At 43.5% G+C, this 21,524-nt stretch overlaps 1 protein-coding gene and 1 pseudogene across 1 annotated transcript; both read right to left on the bottom strand.

Moving 5' to 3' along the window:
• Positions 1-1,618: 1,618 nt before the first annotated feature.
• On the bottom strand, positions 1,619-10,485 carry CHST4 (carbohydrate sulfotransferase 4). The gene is made up of 2 exons (XM_023523666.1): positions 10,412-10,485; positions 1,619-3,413 (listed from the first exon to the last, which is right to left on the bottom strand). The coding sequence occupies exon 2, from the start codon at positions 3,396-3,398 to the stop codon at positions 2,181-2,183; it is 1,218 nt and encodes a 405-aa protein (XP_023379434.1). The 5' UTR covers positions 3,399-3,413; positions 10,412-10,485; the 3' UTR covers positions 1,619-2,180.
• A 9,965-nt stretch (positions 10,486-20,450) lies between these two features.
• On the bottom strand, positions 20,451-20,569 carry LOC111731805 (annotated as a pseudogene).
• Positions 20,570-21,524: the final 955 nt, after the last annotated feature.

Raw genomic sequence — 21,524 nt, 5'->3', positions numbered from 1 at the left:
GGCTTAGGGCAGTTGCTCAATTTTTTTTTTTTTTTTTTTATAAAAACATCAATTGCTATCCTCCAGTGAGGTATTTCAGTACATTTTATTTGCTCTAGACGTGAGAGTTCATTCCCCAAACCTCAATACTAGCCCTGAGAAATTTGGATTAGGTTCATCCCTCATCTGTATCTAAATATCCTCAGACCCCATGCAGCTAAATAGGCTGAGGAGGCAAACAGATGCCTTTCTGTTGCTGGAGTTTGGGGACAGAACAGATGTCTCCAAATTAGAAGGATGTTTAGTAGAAGGCATCTTCTGGACTAGTCATAGGTTCTCAGCTCCCCAAACTCCCCACATCCCGTAGGTGGTGTACTGCCACTCTCATTGAATTCTAGTGTCAGCCACCTGAATGCATCGACAGGATATTGTCCCATTGCTTACTCAAGCTCACTTGACACTGGGTCAGATTTTTAGAGAAGTTATACAGCATGATTTTATGCTAAACTGTCTCAAGTTTGTAGACAAGAAGCATTTGCCTGGGAGATCCTAGTCTCTTGAGGAGTGCCTAGCATGGCTTGGGTTTGAATGTTAGAATAAATTCTTCACTCCTTTAAAGCCACATATAAATTAACCACAAAGACTCAGCTGGCAAAGGTAACACTACTCAAGCATCTCAATTGCTGGCAGAGCCCAAGAGTTACTTAGCAGAGTTGGAGCAGGAGAATTTTTTTCTTATATTGAGGGAGTTTTATGAGGTGAGGACCACGTCAGAAGTGGGAGTTCGAAATGATAGTATCTCTCAGGTTTGGACAAAGTGAAATATTTAAAAAGTTAGGACTCAGAGATCCACAGAGTTCCAGACAGATACAGATTTCCTTCCCATTCTTTGCAACATGAGGACAGCGCCAACAACAGGAGTGAGTGGTATAGATACTTGGCATGCCCTGAAAAGTCACCTGTCTTGCAGCAAGAGGGCCAGCAGTGTTGCTGCCCAGTACAGAGTGAACTTATTGCCAGGCTGGCCATAGAAGAGTCACCCGGTCATTTGATACATATATGGAATCCCATTTCTGGCCCTGGGAGAGTCCAATTCCAGCAAATTGGAGATAGGGCATGGCAAAATAAAGTTTTAACTGATGCTTCTGATACACGACTAGATCTGGGGAATGCTGCAAAGACTGGGAGAAACAACTTTTCTTGTGAGGAGAGCTGACCAGGAAGAGCTAAATAGCACCAAATCATACTAGAACTGAGGTCCTCTGGCTGAAGGATCAGATTAAAAGAACTCTTTATCCAGACCCGAGAGTGATGCATATGGGATTATTACAACTAAGGTCTGGCACAAGAAAGAAAGGGCTTAGTTGCTGGTCTACTTTCTACAAATTCTTAAGAGGGCAATGTATCAATCGGTTATTGATCAGTTTAGATTTAGCTTATCATCTGACACCAAATATTGTCTTGGCAACTTTTCTATGTGTAGGTGATAGATAATAGCAAAGTATTAAAAAAAACTATAAAAACGATTGTGCTTTTAGGTTAGGATCCCCTAAGAATGAGTGTTTAAGTAACTAGAAAGCATAAAGGGACACTCCAAACAGAACCTTAGTTTAGAACTTTTATTTGACAGATGGCAGCTTCACAGGTCAAAATCTCCTATGTGTGAGGAAAACACTGAGGGGAAATGACATCCAAATCGGGTCCAGGCACGATGAACTTAAGAGCTTGCTCAATTGTGCAGAGATTTTGTTTCGTATTTGTGATAACCACTAGCCATAATGGCCAGGCTTCTCGGTAAGCATCCAGCCCTGTTCCCCATCCTCTTTTCAAATCCACCAGGAGCTCTGAGGGCTCAGAGTTCACACCCCTGTGGAATGTACTGGCTCTCCACTGGAAGACCCATTTTTCTGTTTTTTTGTTTTGTTTTGTTTTGTTTCTGTCCTTACCTTCTCCCACTGGGCGAGATGTGGACAAAGAAGTTAATAATAGATTTAGTCCACTGAGACTATGCGGTGCCAAATAGGACCGCAGGCCATGGAGACTCTGAGGTCTACACAGATAGCAAGGTGGTGGAATGTGCCGCTCACATAAGGTTACTTTTTTTCTGGATGAATAAAGACACAAAAATTTTTCGGTTTGCGCATGTGTGGGCACAACCCGTGCTCTCGTGTACCAACATAATTAAGACTCAGAAGCAGCCTTCAGTTACTGTGGGTGAAGCTGGTGCCAGGTGGGGATAGAGCCTCCTCGGCCTGTTTGGTAGAATTGCCCCAAGGGGTCCAGGCAGACAGAAGATCCAGCGTTAGGTTTCTCTGCTCTTGCTCAGATCCCACGAGGTTGTAGCCTAGCAAATTCATGGTATCGCGACATACTTTTTGAAGTTGAGACACCTTTCCATAAGGCAAGGACCAGCGCCAGGCCTGGGAGACGTTGAGGGCGTTCCTGGAATTCGTGTGGAAGGCGTGACTACCCATGCCCTTGCCTCGGGTGATGTTCAGCACCCAGGTCTGGAGCCAGGGCAAGAATTTCAACCCTGCGTATTCGTACATCCGGGCAGTCTGGGCCAGGGGGTCGCGGACCAGGTCCTCATAGCGCATGAGCAGGTAGCGCTGCTTCAGGACCTCGGGCAAGGACTGCGCAGCCCTGTAGATCTCCAGCTGGCTTTGGCAGATGACCTGCATCGCGTAGTAGGGTTGGTCCTCCTTCTTGAGTTTCTGCCACTCCTGCCCCATCACAATTTGGCTGTCAGTCTTGAGTTCCTGCGTGGTGTGTTCTCGGGAACGGAACACTGCCCGGGGGTCGCGGACCAGGTGCACAATGTGCAGATTGAGGGAAGGGTCCCTCAGCAGCGGGTAGAGCACCTGCAGGTTGAAGAAGCGCACCTCCTTGAGCACCACGTGGCGATAGCTGCGGCAGGCCTTCTCCACCCCCTCGAAGGGCTGTTTGTTGCACAGGAGCTTGCAATGAGCTTGGGATATAATCATATCCCGCGGTAAGATGTCGCAGGCAGGCGGGGAGCACAGGGCCCGGCTGCTGTCCCACTGGAAGAGGCTAGACTGTTTTCGCGGGCCGGGTTTCATATAGGCGTCAAAGACGCTCATGTCACACAAAAAGATGGCACGTATCAGATCCCTCACTGCCATATGCAGCCTCCAGGGGGTGCTTTGTGTGAAGCTCATCCAGATATGCCAGGCAGGCTCCATCAGGTAGAAGACATCTGGGTGCTGTCCAAAAAGCTGCCCCACAAAAGAAGAGCCAGAGCGCCATGAAGACAGGACCAGCAAGTGCATGGGCTTGAGCTCCTTCCTCTTAGGCAGGGAGTTAGGGTTGTGGTTGTACAGATAGATGAGAAGCGCTAAGATGGCCATCTGGGAAACCAGGAACAACAGCAGCCTCATTTTGGGGAGCCGCATCATCATGCTGAAGTGGAAGGCCTTTAAGGAACAAGGAGAAGGGCTGTGTTAGTCTGCTGTTTCGGTGTCTGCCTCCCATTCCCTTTCGAGCCAAAGCCACCTTCTCCCTGATTCCCACCAAGGAGCAGTGTGGAGTGCTGGAGCCTTCTTACGACTAATCGTGCAAATCCTTCTTGGAATAGATTCCTGTCCCTTGCAGTTAGTGAGTCAATAGGTTCTATTTATTTTAGGCTCTTTCCTTCCTCCTTCCTGGTCTTTTTTGTCCATTGAGCTACCACAAATGTCTGAACTCTCACATTTCATCAATGGAGAACAGCGCCACTCTGGCACCCTGGTGACTTGCATGTCTTCACACAGGCCACCAGGAAAGCTTTACTGTAGTCTGACCCAAGTGATTCCTTCTGAAACTAAGGAAGATAAGCTGGCTTGTGAGGAACTGCCATGAGGCCATCACCCACTTCCCTATCTTGAGATTGCCACAGGTTATGGCAGCAGGCTATAAAGCTGCTAGGCTTTAGTTTGGAGTTGTCTCTTCAGTGTCATCTGGTCTCCTCTGATTTGGTTTCATCCTGTGGGACTAGAAACGTGAGGAGCTGACCCAGTGCCGACCTCACATACATGCAGGTAATAAATTATCTGAAACTATTTAGGTTGAGTAGTTGTCTCCTTAGCAGCCAACTCTGTAAAGTGTGGCAAGCCAACCCAAGAGGGGCTGCGGTAACACTTGTGGCCTGCGGGCAACTGCGCTGCTGCTCAGGGAGAATGCCCCGAGCACCTGGCACCACGTGCTCGGGGCTGCCCAGTATGGTTGGTCAGGTTGCGCACTGCACAACCTCAGGGAATGCTGTCTCATCAAGAATTTAGATATTTATTATTAAAAAAAAATGTTCTGGATGTTCTGGTAGGTGAGAGTAAAGTATCTTGGTCCAACGGAATACGTATATTAGGATGATTCGCCAGTTGTTAGATGTTAAATAACTGGAGGAATGAATTTCACTTTGTAATTTGCACTAAAGCTCCTAGAGACTGGTGGCAACCCTGAGCGTACTCCCATCACAATCGGGGCTCGCTTTTTATAAAAAGACTATGGTTCCCAGCGCCACACTAGAATATCATTCCAAGGGCCATCTTAACCTTTTTTAAGGGTTAAGATGACTCTGGATCATTTGGGGTGACTTCCTGGCACAAATAACTGTTAGGAGATAAAATAGCTGTTTTACAAAGTGTAAAACATTAATGGTTGCAAGGTGCTAATTTGCATATCACTATATACCCCAGAAATTCTTCCTTCAAGCTTTAATAAAGAAGAGAAAATATATTTCTAGACAGTAACTGGAACTGGATTTAGGGTTTGCTATTTTCCTGGTGACAGTTCTTATGGTCAATTTAAAAAAAGTTTTTAATAGGTAATAGATACATGGTTCAAATTGTTTTAAAAGGTATCATTATTATGGACATTAAATCCAGATTCAGAATTTTAAAAGACTTCCTAAGATTCTGCATGCAGAAAGGAAATAAGGAGAGTACTTGCCAGCCTGTAGCCTAGCCTGTCACACTCCATCCAGGCCTTTTAATATATCAAATGATAGGCGAAGGGAAATTCTTTGACAGTCAGTTGTGTCTGTGGAAGAGGCCTATAGTCATAAATTAGAAATCCTCTAGAGCTACTTGTAAACAGGGGCACTGGGCAATGACATATTTTTAAAAAGGATCACAGTCTTGTTCTGGGGGAAAGAACGCCTAAAAATTTCATCAGCTGCTGAATCAGTAACCTCTTCTCTATTTACTAACAGCTAGTATTTACCTATTACCTGGCGTTTTGTCATGACTGTCAGTGAAAAGTCTACTTCCAATCCCAGTTTTCCATCATCTTCTCAGCTTGCCCTCAGCTAGCAACTGGGTTCATTTTTTATGTGTCCTTTCATTGCTTTATGCATACACAAGGAAATTCAAAGGCATATATATTTAATTTTTCCTTTCTTTGTAATACAGACAGTAGCAAGTTATCCATACTGTGTTGCCCTTTGTTTGTTTGTTTGTTTTTTTAACTTAACAATATGTCTTGGAGAGCTTTCCATGGCTGTATATAAAGTGTTTCCTCCTTCCTTTTTACCACTACATAGAATCCTATTGTATGGATTACCACACTTTATTTAACGAGTTTCATCATTGACTGGCTTTTGGGTTATTTCCAGTCTTTTGCCATTTCAAAAACTTCGGTAATGACCTTTATGTTTACACATCATTACACATATCCGTATGTAAGCTAAATCCCCAGAAGTGGAATTGCTAAGTCAAACAGTATGGATATGTGTACTTTGAGCATTTTATTGCTCAAACAGCCTTCATACTGCTCATAAACAAGTATGTCCAACGCTTCAGAGATTCTAGGGAGTGCATTTTAGAGGAAGAGTTGGGCAGCCACCGATGCGACTCTTGGAGTTTGTAGCTCACTTCTTAGAGAGGTAGAGCATTCTTTGCCAGTTCACGGGCTTCCCTTGGAAGTCCCCTGAACCTTCTGGGAAATGTATAATGACCCAAGCCAAACCTTGTGTGGCAGTGGCACAGAAACCCGTCTCTTCCATTCATTACAACAATGCATTTCCTCCATTCGTGCCAAAAGGATCCAGTGAGGATCATCTTTCCTTGGTGGCCAAATAATGCTTTGCTATATGCCAGGAAAATGTCAATGATGGTAATTCCTGTCTTGGCCGCGAAGGTTAGAACAGGAACAGCTAAGATGTACTCCTAGTTTGTTTGAACTTGAGCCCAAGAGGAAATGATTAGAAACTAGGCCATTGTTGACAATGGCCCAAGAATGCCTCTCTCCTCAAAAACTGAAGAGAGACTTCAGCAAGAGATCGTCTCCCAAAGGCAGTGTGAGTGTGAGGGAAAGTTTGGAACGAAGATAGGAAACGATGGAACAACAGAGAGAAGAAAGTAAAGAAGTGAGAAACTTAACCTGTGCACAGTTTTCAGGAAACTGGGATAGAAGTTTATAAGCAGAGTCTCTAATCAACTCAGGAAAAAGCTAACATTTCCTAGGGATTAGGAGTGTAAACCTTTCAGAGTTACTGCCTCCCTCCCCCTCTCCTGGCTTTGAGCCATCTCAGTGTCCTGAGTGGGCTCTATGGCTCTGAGCCCTCCTCGCCTGCCATTAGCTCCTGGCCTCATGCCCATTCTCCCCCAGAGCTGGAGCCTGGCCTTCTAACTCTGTCCCCACTTGTTCTTGGGCTTTAGTTGTCCATGGTTCTCAGGAATTCCCATGGAAACCCTGTGATTTCTTTCTCCGCATTTTCTTTTCCATGGGCACTTTCCCTGGCCAGAAAGAAAATATGCTTTTGTAAAGTGGGTACCATCTCTTGTCACTGGGATCTAGACACACCCTGGATCTAGGGAACCCATGACAGGGCTAAGTAGAACAGCTAGGGAATACTTTAAAGCGTGTCTTGGGCAAAGCTCATCTCTGCAAAGATTGTAGTCAGTGGTAGAGGTGGATACTCTTGAGACCCTGGGAGAAGCGAGGCAATGTGGCTCCCTGGAGAAAAGGAAACTTGAGGTTTTTTATGACGGTTTCTTTGAATCTAACCACCACCTCTCCCTGACTGTCCTTCACTAACCTCCGCTATCATCCTTGGAGTTCATTAGCATTTGGGAGATGTCTGTGACATAATTCCATCTTAGAGTACCTACCTAGTCTACCTTCCCAAGTGTTCTTTTCTGGCGATTCAATTGTATGCTTGGATCCCGCCCTCCCTGTGGCAGGAATCACACATCTGCTCATCTCTAGCCTGGCTTTGACAGTAAGTAGCCTCTCCAGTCTCTCGGCTCTCCCCATCATCCACTTCTGCCAAAAACTATCTTTTTAAAATCCTTTTATAACTTTTGAGAGGAAGCAGAGTTTGCCACCCCAAAATATACATTTTGTGATATTGATTATTTTAAGCTGGTTATTTTTAAGATACAAAAGACTCAGAAAGAACCTTAGGCCTACTCGCCTAACTGGCTTCAAGAATTTAGATAGAGGATCTACTCCAGGAAGGGAGCCTATTATCATAGATAACTATAGTTTGAGACAAACTAAGTATGATCAAAGTCCTCTCTGTGTCCCATTGTTGAAGATGTCCCCAACAAACGTTTATTTACCAAACTTTTGCTTTTCATCTTCTTCCTGCCCTTCGAAGTCCCAAACCACAATCCCCTCCCCACCCCCTTCTCCTTAGCTCATGGCATGTGCCCTTAACTGCCCAATCTGTCCTTGGGTCTCATACCTTTATGGAACCCCTATATATATATATACATGTAATAAGTTTGGTCATTTTCTCCTGTTAATCTGTCTCACTTTAATTTGATTATTAGTCCATCCAGAAGAATTTAAAAGAGTAGGAGGAAAAACTGTTTTTCCTTCCGCACAAGTTCCAACATATACAGGGTTAAGTCAAAATCCCCAAGTGTTGTACCCAGGGTCCTTCATGATCTAAGCTTTAGTCTCCTGTCCCTCTCCTTATTTTAGTACCTTAGGCTTCAGACTTTCCTTTCCATTGTTCCCAGCTTGTCCTTGTTATTTAGAAGCCCTGAGACCTTCGCAGGACCACTCCTCCCTCAAGATTCTGCCCATGTGTCTGCTTTCTCCCTGAGTGCTATCTCCCTGCCTCTAATATTTAGTTGTTCCCCAAACTTGCCATTACCATCTGTCTCTCACTTTATAGTAAACAGTTGTAGACAAATGGCTCTCCCACTGGGCTGCTGTAACTTAAGGGTAAAGGCAGTGTCCTATCTTACTTACAGGTACATAAAACTTATAAGTGATTAGAGCTCATTAAACACTTGACTAAATAAAGAATTGAATGTGGGAAGAGGTATAGTCATTGCTAGAAAGCAGATAACTGAGTGAGATCCATCAGAAACTGAAACTTGTTCTTTTCTAAAGTGCTCACAGATGCCTCTTAAGTATCAGTTACTATAATTTAAGAGATTCCATTGAATATTGAGTACAGGATCAATACTGTTTCAATTGTATGGGGCAAGATATTAATAAAGTCAGAGGCATAGGTTTGATGCAATATGGCACAGTTAACCTCACTCCAAAAAAACCCCCCAAAAAACCCCCCAAAAAACCAGTTTCTACACTGGGTATGTATTAATTAAAACTAGAGGGGAGAATGAACATTATTTTAAGAAATATTTATTAATAATAAATAAAAGCCCCATTGTAGGGCAACAGACCACTTAGACTACTTCCCTTCCTCTAATCGGCTCAGTTAGAAAAAGAGAAAAAGAAGGAAAAACCCTCAGCACCTCCCATTATTACCACTCCAAAAAATAATTTAAAAACATACTGCCCCAGTGATGGGCAGGTGGTATCATCTTGGCACACGAAAGACAGTCCATCACTGAAGAGTCATAAGAACTTAAGGATCTTGAAAAACATCACCAAAGGGGTGGCACCTATGTCGGGCACAGGGACCACGAGGCACGGGATGGGAGACCTCATCCCGCAGCCTGATTACAGAATTATAGATGGCCCAGAAATTGGTACCGTGCAGCCTTTTAGAAACAAAATGAGGAATTCTGAGGGAAAAACAGGCAGACATCAATTTAAGAGCCTTGGATTCCAATCACTGACACTTTTCCTAACTTAGATTCCCTGGTGAGATTATTCCTCCACGACCAGGAATTATAGATGGCGGAAGGTATTTGCACAGAGAGAACAGAGCTGGGTTGAAAAAACCAACATGTACATGCATATATAGCCGTAGGCCCCAGAAACCTCAGGAGATAAGCGCCTGGACAAATGGTGTCCATATGATAGCAAACTCTAACTGTAGACCGACCTGAATGAAGCGAGTCTAACTATAGACCGAAAGCACCAGGAGGACTGGACCTGGGTCCTCGCCCTTGCTATATCTCTAGTGCCAGTGACAGTGCCTGGCACATAATAGGTGCTCAAGAAACAACTATGGAATGACCGAATGGACAAACATTTGTAGAGCGCTTTTTACTGTTCAAAGTGCCCTCATTGATCTGGGTTAGGAAGGTGGGGCAAGATATTTTTATTTTGCACATATAAAAATATTACAATTTCAGTCAGAAGTTCCAGATTTGTCCAAGGCTATACAAGAGAGAGCTCTTCTACCTCAGCTGATGTGCTGGCCTCATAGCTTAACTTAATCTTACTTTACATCTGAATGGCGCTCCACAACTTTGAAAGCCCTTTTAGCTACAGGCATGACAGCAATCCAATTAGACACACAGGCATACTTCATTGTACTGCATTTTTTTGCAAATTGAAGGCAAGACCTCTACCTGCAAAAAGGATATGACTCACCTGATTTTGAGACTCACTGGGTTGCTATGCTCTGGAACTGAATCTGCAGTATCTCCGAGGTGTGACTGTCTAGGACAGTGATGATCCGCAGCCCCAGTTTTTTATAATATGAACTTTAAACTGAACTTTAACTAATTGACTCAGTGGCGAATATAACCCTGGTTGAGTCAGAACCCAGGTCTTTTGGGTCCCAGGTCCCAGAGTGTTCAGTTATCACATTACACTTCATTGGAGCAAGAGAAAACCTGCAGCCCTCTGCACTCTGGTCTGTCACTCCTGGTCCCTGAGCAGAGAAGCTGCAGGAAGTACAGACTTGAGCTCTGAACGTTAGGATCAGAGCACGTTAGGTGCATCAGGGGACTGTTTACCAAATACATATCAGAAAAGCCCTACCGGCATTCTAGGCTCTTCCAGACTCTTTTAGATATGGAGCAGTGTGGCCATGGAGGAGCAGCTTGTGCTTTTTCTGGATGGTTCAGACCCCTCCACAACCTCCCTTTGCCATTGCCATCCATTGTTATTGAAATCCCCAACTTAGTTGCTCAAAGTTGCCTGATACTCTGTTCCAGTCCATTGCCATCCATTGTTATTGAAATCTCCAACTTAGTTGCCCAAAGTTGCCTGATACTCCGCTCCAGTAGCCCTGGGACAATGGCCCTGCTTTGCGGGCGTGCACAGACAGAACTCTTACCTCGTTAATGGCTTAGGCTTCTCCACTGCTTTAGAGAGGCTCACTGCTGGCCGAGCTGGGCAGCTTTTCTCCTCTGACTCACCAACTCCCCTCTCGGCTTCCTCCTCCTTCTCCTCCTCCTTCTCCTCCTCCTCCTTGCATTTTGCATAACCGTCCCTTTTCAGAGAAAATTCCACAGCCCTCTCCCTTCTGCCAAAAAATGGTCCACCTTCCAAAGTGGGGTTGAGAAAGGATTCATTTCCAGGAAGGCTTGATATTAGCAGCTTTGACACTGAGAGACTCGTGGGGTGGGAAGACTTTGCTTGAGATGAGCCAGGAGAAGCAAAGGAGGAAGTTTCTCTCCCACAACGGGGAGATGATCCTGGAATGTAGACGGCTTGAAAAGAGCTGAGAAGGTTAACTCCCTCAGGGCAAAGTGCAAAGGAAAAGAGGACTAGGAGATGTAGTTGCTGAGCAAGTTCCCCACAAACAAAATTCCCCGCAAGATCTTAAACCTTACTCTTCTACCTCAATCTTCTCTCAAAACAAACAAACAAACAAACAAACAAACAAACAAACAAACAAAAAAACTAGGGGAGAAAACTAGGAAGCTGGTTTTAGAGTGCACCTGATCTAGGGAGTCAACTCCACCGGATCTAGGGAGTCAACTTTTTTTTTTTTTTCCACTTCAGTGTCATATTTAACATCTCTGCCCTTTTTGTGGAACTAATCATTAGATATATTACCTAAATATAATACCTAGATGTACGGGAGGACATGGACGCATGGGCGTTTAGTTAGAGTACAGGGAAAAAAAATTCCCCTTCAGGGAAAAAAGAAACAAGTTAACATCAAAGATTATAGCTTCTTATAAGCTGCGTTCCTTGGGCAAATCATCCAACTACTCTGAGCTACTCTACATGATTGTTGTGAATATAAAATGATGGATGAGAAAACTCTTTACAACAAATGCTTGAATAAAGGTAAATTGTGGTGGAGTGTAAAAGTCACTGACTTTTGAGTCATTCCACCTCTCTAGACTGCAGAATATCAGTGTGAAATAAGGTGTGAAATAGTAGTGTAAAATATATAACATTAGAATTGTGAATGTTAGGATCATATTCATGTATATAATGCTCCTAACATGATATTCTGACAACACTGAGTTAAAAAGTGGTAGTTATTGAATCGGAATGATATGTCTTCCTTCTTACTCAGCCACTGGCTCGTCTTCCAGGCCTTGAAAGAGAGAGAGCAGGCAGAGAGGTGTTTGAGTTCTGGGGTAATCTAGGCAGCCACTTGCTGCCTTCCATGGCTGAGCCCTCTAAGGCCTCATCGCTAGCATAAATGACCGTACCTGTGGTGTTGCCTTGTGCTGATTTCAGAGATGTGGTTCTCCCTCCCTTCCTATTTCTCTTAGGCATGGAGAAGAGAAATTTTCTCTTCCTCAAAACAACTCCAGCAGGGATGTAAATTGAAGAGCCAGAACTGGGCAGCTGGTGGTTCTGTTCTTATTCTTATTATAAAAATGATACTTGTTAATTATAAGCAATTTTCAAAATACAAGACATAAAAGGAAGATGGTATAAATCCTTTTACATTTTGCTGCCCAGAGAAAACCACCGTTGATTTTTTTTCCCCCCGCACCTGCAGAAATCTGTACAATTGAGATCATGCTGGAAAATATAGCTTCGTACTTGTTTTCCCTTGGTCTTTATTTATTTTAAAACATTTTAAATTCTGAAATTAAAATTAAGGCATAAAGATACAATTTAACTAATCATATAAAGTCACTACCTAGGGAAAAAAAACAACCCAGAACGTTGCCAAAGCTGCTTCAATATCCCTTCCCTGCCATAACTCAGAGATTACTCAGAGATGACCATCATGGCAAGCTGTCCCTTGTTTTTCCTTATAGTTTATCACCTTAAGCGATACAATGAAAATTTCCCCAGTTTGAACTTTATATACATAGAACCATACCACATGTATTTTTTTGAGCTTTGCTTTTTCCATTTCATATGATCCTTAGAAGATTCATCACATTGTTACATACAGTCATAGTTTTTTTTTTATTTTATTATTACTGTATAATACTCCATGTGTGAATATACCACAATTCGTCCATGTTGTTAATGGACGTTTGAGTTGTTTATGGTTTGGAGCTGTGACTGAAACTTCCTGGCTGAGCTCCTGGCACACATGTACACGAGGGCCTCTAGGAGATGCTGGGACATTTTTCCCTGTTACGTATGACATTGTGATCCGAATGATTAACGATCCTCAGTACAAGTAGCTGCCCCATCTCCTTCCGTGCATGTAATACCACAGCTCTTGGCATCTTTAGTTTGTGATTCATAAATTAGTTAGAAAGAAGTTTTGACAAGACCAGGAAGCAGCCATTAAGAAATAGGTATTCACAGTAATCAAAACAACAGGATATGTCAAACAGAGGGCATTCCCAGTAAAGAATTACGGAGTGTGAAGACGACGAAAGATGATAATTATAGCTACCTTTGGTTCAGAGCTTGCTACAAGCCAGGTACTGCACTTCACACTTAGCTGGGTTGCCATATTCAGCCTTTGCCATGGCCTTCAGAGTTAAATTCCATATCTTCCAGGTGATAGAATAGAGGCTTGGAGAATGTTTCCACAGTTACATGGCTCATAGTGCAAAGTCTGGATTCAAGCCCAGGTTTCACATCAAAGACAATGCAACTCATCAGGCAAGGCTGCCTCCCTACATTCTCATGGAGCAGGACTACTGGGTCTGTTCTCTTTCGCTGTACTGCTGAGAACAGCCAACGTGCAGGGCAGAACTCTTTATAGAAATAGAAACGTCACATCCAGAAAGAGCAAATTCCCAGTCTCACCATTCCGCCCCAGCCCTTGCAGACCCCACGGTGAAGTCTACTAACCTCAGGTGAAAAGAAGAAGAGAGAAACGACATCTTTGTCAACCACTGATGAACACTGATAGTTTTAATCCAGCCCTTTCTAATGCTCTCTTCATGCTTCTTTGAAGCTTCCTCAATTATGAGGTCACTCAAATACACCATGACCCCTAAATAATTCATATCACCTTCTATCTCCTCTCTTGACTAGCGTCTGGTGGTAGTCAGCCGGTTCAGATATTGGGCCACAGTGTGCCACAGCAATGGGAAGAAATTTGAATGCCCATGTCAGATATCCAAGCCTTCTTGTGGAACTTTCACTGAGAATTCACCATTTCGTTAATGCAGCACTGTCCCATGGAACTTTCTGCGATGAGAAAATGTTACGTATTTCACTGTCTAATTCACAAGCCACTGGCACATGTGGCCGCTGAACACCCGAAATGTAGCTGATGCTACCGTATTGGAAAGTGCAGTGAGGTTGTACAGATCCAACCTCTTCCTTTTTGAATCTCAGAAAACCTGATGAAAGATAAAGCCTTTGTCACTGGGATACAGTGAACAGGAAAATGCACATTTGCTCATCATACAAACGCAAAATTATATGCAGTTTCAAGGGCTCCCAAGTGAAGAATCCCTACGAAAGGCTGCATGTACTTCAGGTGCTTCTCAAAACACGGTGTGAAGACAATTATCTCCCAGGGACCAATATTGGGCAGAGCTCATGCTCTGTCCCTTGTCCTTGGACCTTTACCATCTTTACAGTGTGGGGACCCACCCGAATGGTGAAGAGACTTTGGATCAGTCGCTGAGCCAGAGTCTGATTTTCTTAGGGGTTAAGAGGGATCTTTCTGCTGGTTGCATTACCCACTTCTACCTTTACCCAGACCACTGCCCCTCGTATACTAGCATCAGAGTTTCTTTACTGCAGTTCTTGGCTACATGTCTTTCCTGTCCTCTGCGACACTAAACGCAGTCAGGCTTTCTTTGAGTTCTTTTTCATGGGTGGGGGGTAGTGGCTCCAGCATGCCTCCCTTTAGTCAGTATGTATCAGTCTGCAATGTGGATTTCAAGGCCTGAAATTTGAGTGACATGACACTCCCTACACTGGTCACCAGTCCTGTGTTGCTTACCAAAGCCTAGAGTTAGGCCTGACTAGAGTACTGGCTAAGCGGCTGGGTTTAGAGAACAGGTTCTAGAGGAATAGAGCTTTCTGCTTTGGCTAAGCATCTGCAGCCTGTAGCGGTTGGACCCAGACATCCTAGGGCACCAGCACCTTCTGAAGAAGTGTGCCAGGAAGGGAATCTTGGTTGCTGTAAATCTTATTGTCAAATGGGCAATTGCCTTAAGTAGAACCTGCTTCCTTGATCTAAGAGCCTTGGGGCTGGACACCTGTGTAGAGATCCCCTGGCAATAGGATGGCCCTTTATCTCCATGTTAGAAGTATTTATTTCAACAGTGGGAGAATAATTGGGTTGGTCAGGATGAGGAAAAAAGTAAGCACGGTTTTAAGTTTCTTGTTGGTTCTTGCTTTCTTGAGGCCCCTAACAAAGCTGAGATGGTGAGGAAAAAAAGAGGAAAAAAGAGCCAGGAGTTCCTCCTTAAGCCCGATCTTGTGTGTCTTTGGTGGTTCAGGAAATTGACATTGCCTTATCTGGAATCGAGCCAAGATGTGATCTGAGAATTCTACATCCAGACTTTCAAAATTCTCCGGAGACTGGTGGTGATCATGATGCAATCTGGGGAGGATTATAGGGTGTCTTCTGGTGGGCTGTAACTCCATGTATCACATTGATCACCAAGGTCTGTCTATTCTACGCCCGAACATCAAATTTGCTCCCCTTCTTTTTTATGTCCACAGCCACTGTCTTTGCTCAGGTTCTTAATTTTTTTTTTTACTTGAATTTCTGCCAACAACTCCTTAGCTATTCCCTCTAGCTCCAATCCTACCCTCTCCAGTCTTTACTTCACCCTGTGGCTAGAGTGACCTTTCACTGTGTGGATCCAATTCCTATTACTTCTCTGATGAAAATGCCACAATGAAGCTCATTCTAGACAAGGTGAAAACTTCTCGGCATGCCATTAAGCACTTTTTAAGAGCTGGTGTCTCTCTACTCTCTATCGTGATCTCCTTTATGCAGTAAATTCCAAAAATATTTATTGAGTGCCTATTGCATACCAGGCTCTGTTCTAGGCCCTGGACAAAACAAAATTCTCTGCCTTTATGGAGCTTGCATTCTATCGTGTGGGGGACAAACACATCAATAAAATGTGTAGCATGTCAGATTGTGGTAAATGCAATGAGAGAAATAAGGAAAGAAGAAAATAGAGATTGTGACTGAGGGTAGGGGTTGTTCCAATCTTAAACAGAGAGGTCAGGGAAAGTAACATTTTGGGGAGGAACTAAAGGAGGCGAGGGGAACAAAAACCAAGAAAATATCTGAAGAAAGACCATTCTATGCAAGGGAACAACATGTGAAGAGGTGAAAAGCCAGGAATCACAAGAAAAGCAGTGTGACTAGTCTGAGTGTAGGGGGTGGGGGGGGGTGGAAAGTAGTAAAAGAGGAAATTAAGAGGCAAGAACGGGCAGGGTGAGACAAATTGTGTGAGAATGGGGTGGTCTTTATTAGTGGGAATTTGACTCCTACTTAGGGTGAAATGGGAAGCTACTGGAGGATATGAGTTTAGGAATGATTTGTATTCTGAAAGGATCATGGGATACATTGAGGAAAATACACTGTAAGAGGGTCAAGGGCCGAAGCTAGGAGGTCAGCTAGGGGGCTAAGTAAGAGACCAGTGGTTTGGATCAGAATAGTGGAAGTGGAGGTAGTGGATTCTGAAATATTTAATATCTTTTAAAACATATATTTTAAAAGTGGAGTCAAATATTTCACCAATGGATCTGATGTAGGAAGGAGAGAAAGGAGTTAAGGCTGACTCAAGATAAGGTCGCCATTTTCACAAATGGGACGACTTAGGTTTGGAAGTGGAAATCCGTTTGATTTGGGGTGTATTAAGTTCAAGATGCCTATGGGACATCCAAATGGGAATGCTGAGCAGGCATTTGGATATTTAATTCTAGAGTTCAGAAGAAAGGTCCAGACTGGAAACATACATTCGAGAGTCATCAGCATAGAGTGGTCTATGGAGCCACGAGGCTGGATGAGAAGACTCAAGAAGAGCGAGAAGATAGAGGGGAGGACGGAGGAAATCAAGAAGGAGACCCAGCAAGCGGGGAGGAAAATAAGGGGTGTGTGGGGTCCTGGAAACCAACAGAAGAAAACGTTTCAAGGAGAAGAGAGTAATCAGTTGCGTTAAAAGCTTCAGAAAGATGAAGAAGGAGAGAGACTGTATATTGACCATTGGCTAAAACAACATGGCTGTCATTAATGGCCTTGACAAGAGGACATTCTGTGGAGTCATAAACATGAAAATCTGATGGGAGGAAAGGAATTGGAGATAGAGAAGATAGCCAACTCTCATTGTCTAAAGGGTATAGGAGGAATGGGACAGTCGTTGGAAGGGGAAGTAAAGTCGAGAGACAGGTTTTTTGCTTTGTTTCGTTTTGTTGTTGTTGTTTTTAAGTGAGAGAAATAACGGCTTGTTTATTTGCTGATGGAAATGATCCAGGAGAGAAAGGAGGATAGTTGGAGTGATGTAGAGAAGGACTCAGGTGTACACAGTGGAGGAGTTGGCCCAAGTTAGGAATACAGACAATTCATCCTTATTAGGAGGGGGGAAGGCAGAATATATGAGCACAGGTGCAGGTAGGTGGGGAGATGATATTCAGCATTATTGTGACATTAGATAATTGATAAAGAGTCCCTTGGGCATAGCTCTGTCACAGGCCTAAGCCCTGTCTCCCCAACTAACGTTGGGGAGCTCCTTTAGGACAGGGCCATCTTTTGTGGTCCCTGATCCATATATATCTAGCAACTAGCACAGTGCCTGGCACATAGAATGTGCTCAGTGAAAGTTTATGGAAGGGATGAATGAATGGACCTTTGTTCAATCTTTAAAAAGGAACTTACTTCTTTGCTCACAATGGATGCAAAATTCCTTAAAACTAAACAATGTAATCAAATGAACAGACCCTCAGAAAACCTGATTCGACAAGATATGTGAAGCTACAATATGAAGTAAATTCTCACTACAGATTAAACTGTTTTCTACCTCAAGTACAATGGTCAATTCTTAAACATTGGGCACTTGATTTTATATTTTATTATATTGTATAGATCAGTTTAAAGATAATCTAAATTCTATAAGTATACTTTAAAGGGTAAACTATAAATGAGTGGCTATGACTCAGTCTAGATATTCTTACGATTATCTTCAGAACACTGTACCAAACCATTATTGTTACTGAAATTTCCTAGTGTCAAGAAATTTACATTGCTTAAAAAAAAATAACATTATTTATATTAACATACAAAAAAGAGAAAGAGAATTTCCACTAGGGGTCTGCTTAGTTAGGTATGGGGTTTGAAGGTGAGACTATCCTTATAAAAGATCACATGGTATGGCATATTTTGGGGGCACTGAGCAAACTAGTTTTGCTAATGAAGAGAGTTTCTGCAGAGAAATAGTGAAAAAGGCTGGGAGTAACTAATATGTTATATGTCAATTATATTTTTTTTTTTAAAAAAAGGCAGGCTGGGAGTGGTGGGGCAGGATGGACTCCAGTTGTGGAAATCTTTGAATATAAGGTTAGGGGCATTTTAACTTTATCGTTAACTTGACAGGGAATGTCACAACTTTGAGCAAGGGAATGACATAATGAAATGTTGGGTCAACCTTAGCTGCTTAGATTCTGGAAGTATGGTGTGGGATAGTTTTCATAGAAACACATTTAATAGTCATATCAAATATTTAATACCAAAATATTATGCAGATGATGTTCCTATTTATTTTTAAATCATGTCTTATTAAATTCTAGATTTACGCTGGATGCAAATGACCAAGGAATTATTCTGAGATTATAAGGTTTACTATTCTCTTTCTGACAGTCATTTAACCTGTTGTCCTTTGAGAATCTATGAATTATTCCCCCACTCCCCATCTCCTGCTGGTCTAGTTCTGTGAAAAACTAATTATAGCCAGGAGTAGAGGTCAGAAATAAGAATGAATGAGACTCCATGTAGCCAAAATCAGAATCAACACTGGGATAAACTGTTCTAAGTGCCTTTTCCAAGAGCACATGTCACCTGAGTTGTGGCAGCATTTACCTTTCGGGTGTGAGGGTATCGTTTTGTCCTGGAAACGTGTTTCATAATCCATGAATTGTATTCGCTACGTGGGTGTAACTGTTTATTTTTATTCAAGTGGAACGTAGAGTCAAGAAGGATAAATGTCTTATCCAAAATTTTACGTGATGTTAGTGTTAGAAGCACGTCTTTTCATACTTCATTCCTCTACACTTGTTTTCTCTAGAATGTTCTCCTCTCCAGCTTCCTCCCATTCCACCTTATAAATTCCTGTTCAGCCTTCTAAACCCTGTTCAGACACACATTGTCTGTGCAACCTTTCTTCATCTCCATTTTCAATTCTCTCCCCTACTCCCCCCGCCCCATCGAAAAGATCACTCCCCGAGTCGAACAAACTTCTATAATTATGCACATTCCTTCACATGCCTTCCCTGTTGGACTGGCGGAGCCTTGAGCATCTTCTCTTTTGTGTCCTCAGCATCGAGCATAAGGTCTAGTACACAGTAGGTGCTCAATTCATGTTGTCGAATCCAAGGAGAGAGACTCTAAAGGCAAAAAGGAAAATTCTAAACTCTCTTAACAGTCCTGAGCAACAGGCTAGGGGCAACAGCTAAAACCATCTTCACTGAGATTCAGTTTTTTCTTCTTCTTTAAAATGTTTGGTGGTTTCCTAGCTCTCCCGTGGAGCCATCAAGGAAATGTCAGTGTGACCCCTTTATGGTGTTCACTTCAGGGGCTCCCATAGAGTCTCCCTGCAGTGGCTGCTGAGCTAGTGACCTGAGAGCATGTTGGCTTTTACCTCCTTGCTGTCTTTCCAACATGGATGCTCAGTCTCTTTCACTTTGTTCCTGTTTTCTCACATTTCCTCCCCCTCAGGAATCTTGTTTTCTTCCCCAGAGGAGATCAGTCTTTGCCTTCTCTGCCACATCCTCCTCCATCCCCCACCTCTCAGAGTGGGCCTCCTGGAGAGCAACAGGTGGCGGGAGGTCGGGGAGAGAAGAAAGGGACTTTTTCCTCTGGGTCCCAGGGTATGTTTTCTTTTATATGGTGAATGTTCCCTCCACCTTTTTAAATATGTAATCAGACAAGCGTGAAGTGTAATCAACAGGTGGTGAGCACAATTTATTTGGGGGCAGGAAGAAAGTCTATGCTGGCAGGCTGGCTCTTCCAGCTTCTTCTAGATCCCTATGGACAAAACCACTGGTCTCACCGGCTTGGGGTTGAATCAGGCAGGTGGGTCTTGGGGAAACCGAGTGCTGAAGCTTCACACACAACCATGCTCAAGATGCCAGAGAACTGGGCAGGGAGCAGGCATGTTTCATGGGCTGGGTAGGGGGACCAGTTAGGGGAGGCTGAGGGTGGACTGTGGGGTGAAGGTGTGCTGCTGCACCTCGAATTCCTCAAATTTGTAACAAAGTAGGGCCAAGGTGGCCCCACTGCTCCAGCTCTGGGGACCCCTTCCAAACACTTCCCAGGTGACATGGTCAGGTAATTGCCAGGTCCTGCCCCCCTCCCCCCCCATCTCCCTAATTTCCCATGCATTTCATTTTGGGAACAACTCAGGTTAAGTCACCCCCAACCTCAGGCCCCAGCCTAAAAATTGGTGAAAATAGAGAGTTTCATCTGAGAGAAGAGAGTGGAGAGGGGTAACCAGTTGCCTGGAGCAGAGGAAGGAGCAGAGAGAGAAAAAGCATAAATGATGATTTTTTTGCCTATATTTTTCTCCAGCAGACCTCCATAAGTAGGATATTTTAAGCTAGGACAGGGACAGTTTTCCTAAACATAATCACATACAACACATAGTAATGGCATCTTTATGGAGCTTTGAAATTAACCAACATTTTTTTTTTTTTAATATGAACAACTTAGAACCAAAATGTTGACAGTGGTTGTAACAATCAGGGTTCCCCTAAGAAACAGAAGGCACTCTAAAAGGAATTCCTTTTATTGTTTTTTTAAACACCTATAGCACCTGATCTTCCTAGGTGGTCTCCCATCCAAGTACTAACCAGGCCCGACCCTGCTTAGCTTCCAAGACCAGACAAGATCAGGCACGTTCAGCGGGGCATGGCTATAGACAGGGAATTCCTTTTAAAGGGATAATTTACAGAAATATAGGCAGTTTTAGGGAATCAACAAGAGAATGTGAGGTACCCAGGGTCTGGTAATAGCGCCCCCAGGCCTGAAGCGGGAGGGTAGCTCTGAGAAAGCCAGAAGGTGTGGATGGGGGGCCTCTGGACAGTGGCCGTGGAGGAAGAAGCCACTGCCAGGACATAAGTGACGAGAAGAGAGGGAATGGGGAAAGAAATACCTCTCCCTCCTCCCACTTTGTGGTTTCCAACAGGTGCCTCCTGTTGGCTGAACCCAGGTAGAAGCCAGAAGGCAAAGAAGCCCATTGGTGGGGTCCTCAGGGACCAGTCTCCCAGGGCCCAGAGTAGGGCAGAGAAGGGCAGAGAATTGCTCCGGTGGGAAGGGGGGACATATAGGGAATAACCAAGTACAGTCAGGGTCACAATTAGCATGAGGTAAGTCTGAGTGGGGAAACTGCAGGGTTAAATCCTGCCTTTCTTTAAAATTTAGATATTGTATCATCCTGTATTTTTTGCAAAGTCTTTGATTAAAAAAATATATATTACATTAAAATATTACTTATCTGGATTACTGAAATTTTTAGTGCCCTCCCCCACCTTAAGTATGGCACTGGAGGCAGACAGCCTCACTCACCTCACCCCAATCCTGGCCCTGACACAGTGCTGGCTGGATACAGATATTATGGCAGGTTCTTATTTTCTCATTTTGCTCACCTGTATGTTCTAATTTTTTTAAAGGGAGCATGTATTTCTTATATAATAAAAACAATTAAACGTAAAAATATCTTCTTTGAAAGTAGGGATCCTTAGTTCATGCGACATGGAGCAGACTTGGCAGAAGAAATCAAACATTTGTTGAATGAGTAAATAAAAGAGTGCGTGCATCGACTCGGTTCCCAAATCCTGCTCCTTCTCGAGCTCCAACTCAAATGCCACTTTCTCAT

This window comes from Pteropus vampyrus, unplaced genomic scaffold (assembly GCF_000151845.1).
Source record: "Pteropus vampyrus isolate Shadow unplaced genomic scaffold, Pvam_2.0 Scaffold399, whole genome shotgun sequence".
Classification (NCBI taxonomy): domain Eukaryota; kingdom Metazoa; phylum Chordata; class Mammalia; order Chiroptera; family Pteropodidae; genus Pteropus; species Pteropus vampyrus.
This window is presented reverse-complemented; position numbering and strand designations above follow the sequence as displayed.

Coding starts and splice junctions, on each gene's coding strand:
- CHST4 (XM_023523666.1), bottom strand. CDS start 3,398: ATGATGATGCGGCTCCCCAAAATGAGGCTGCTGTTGTTCCTGGTTTCC.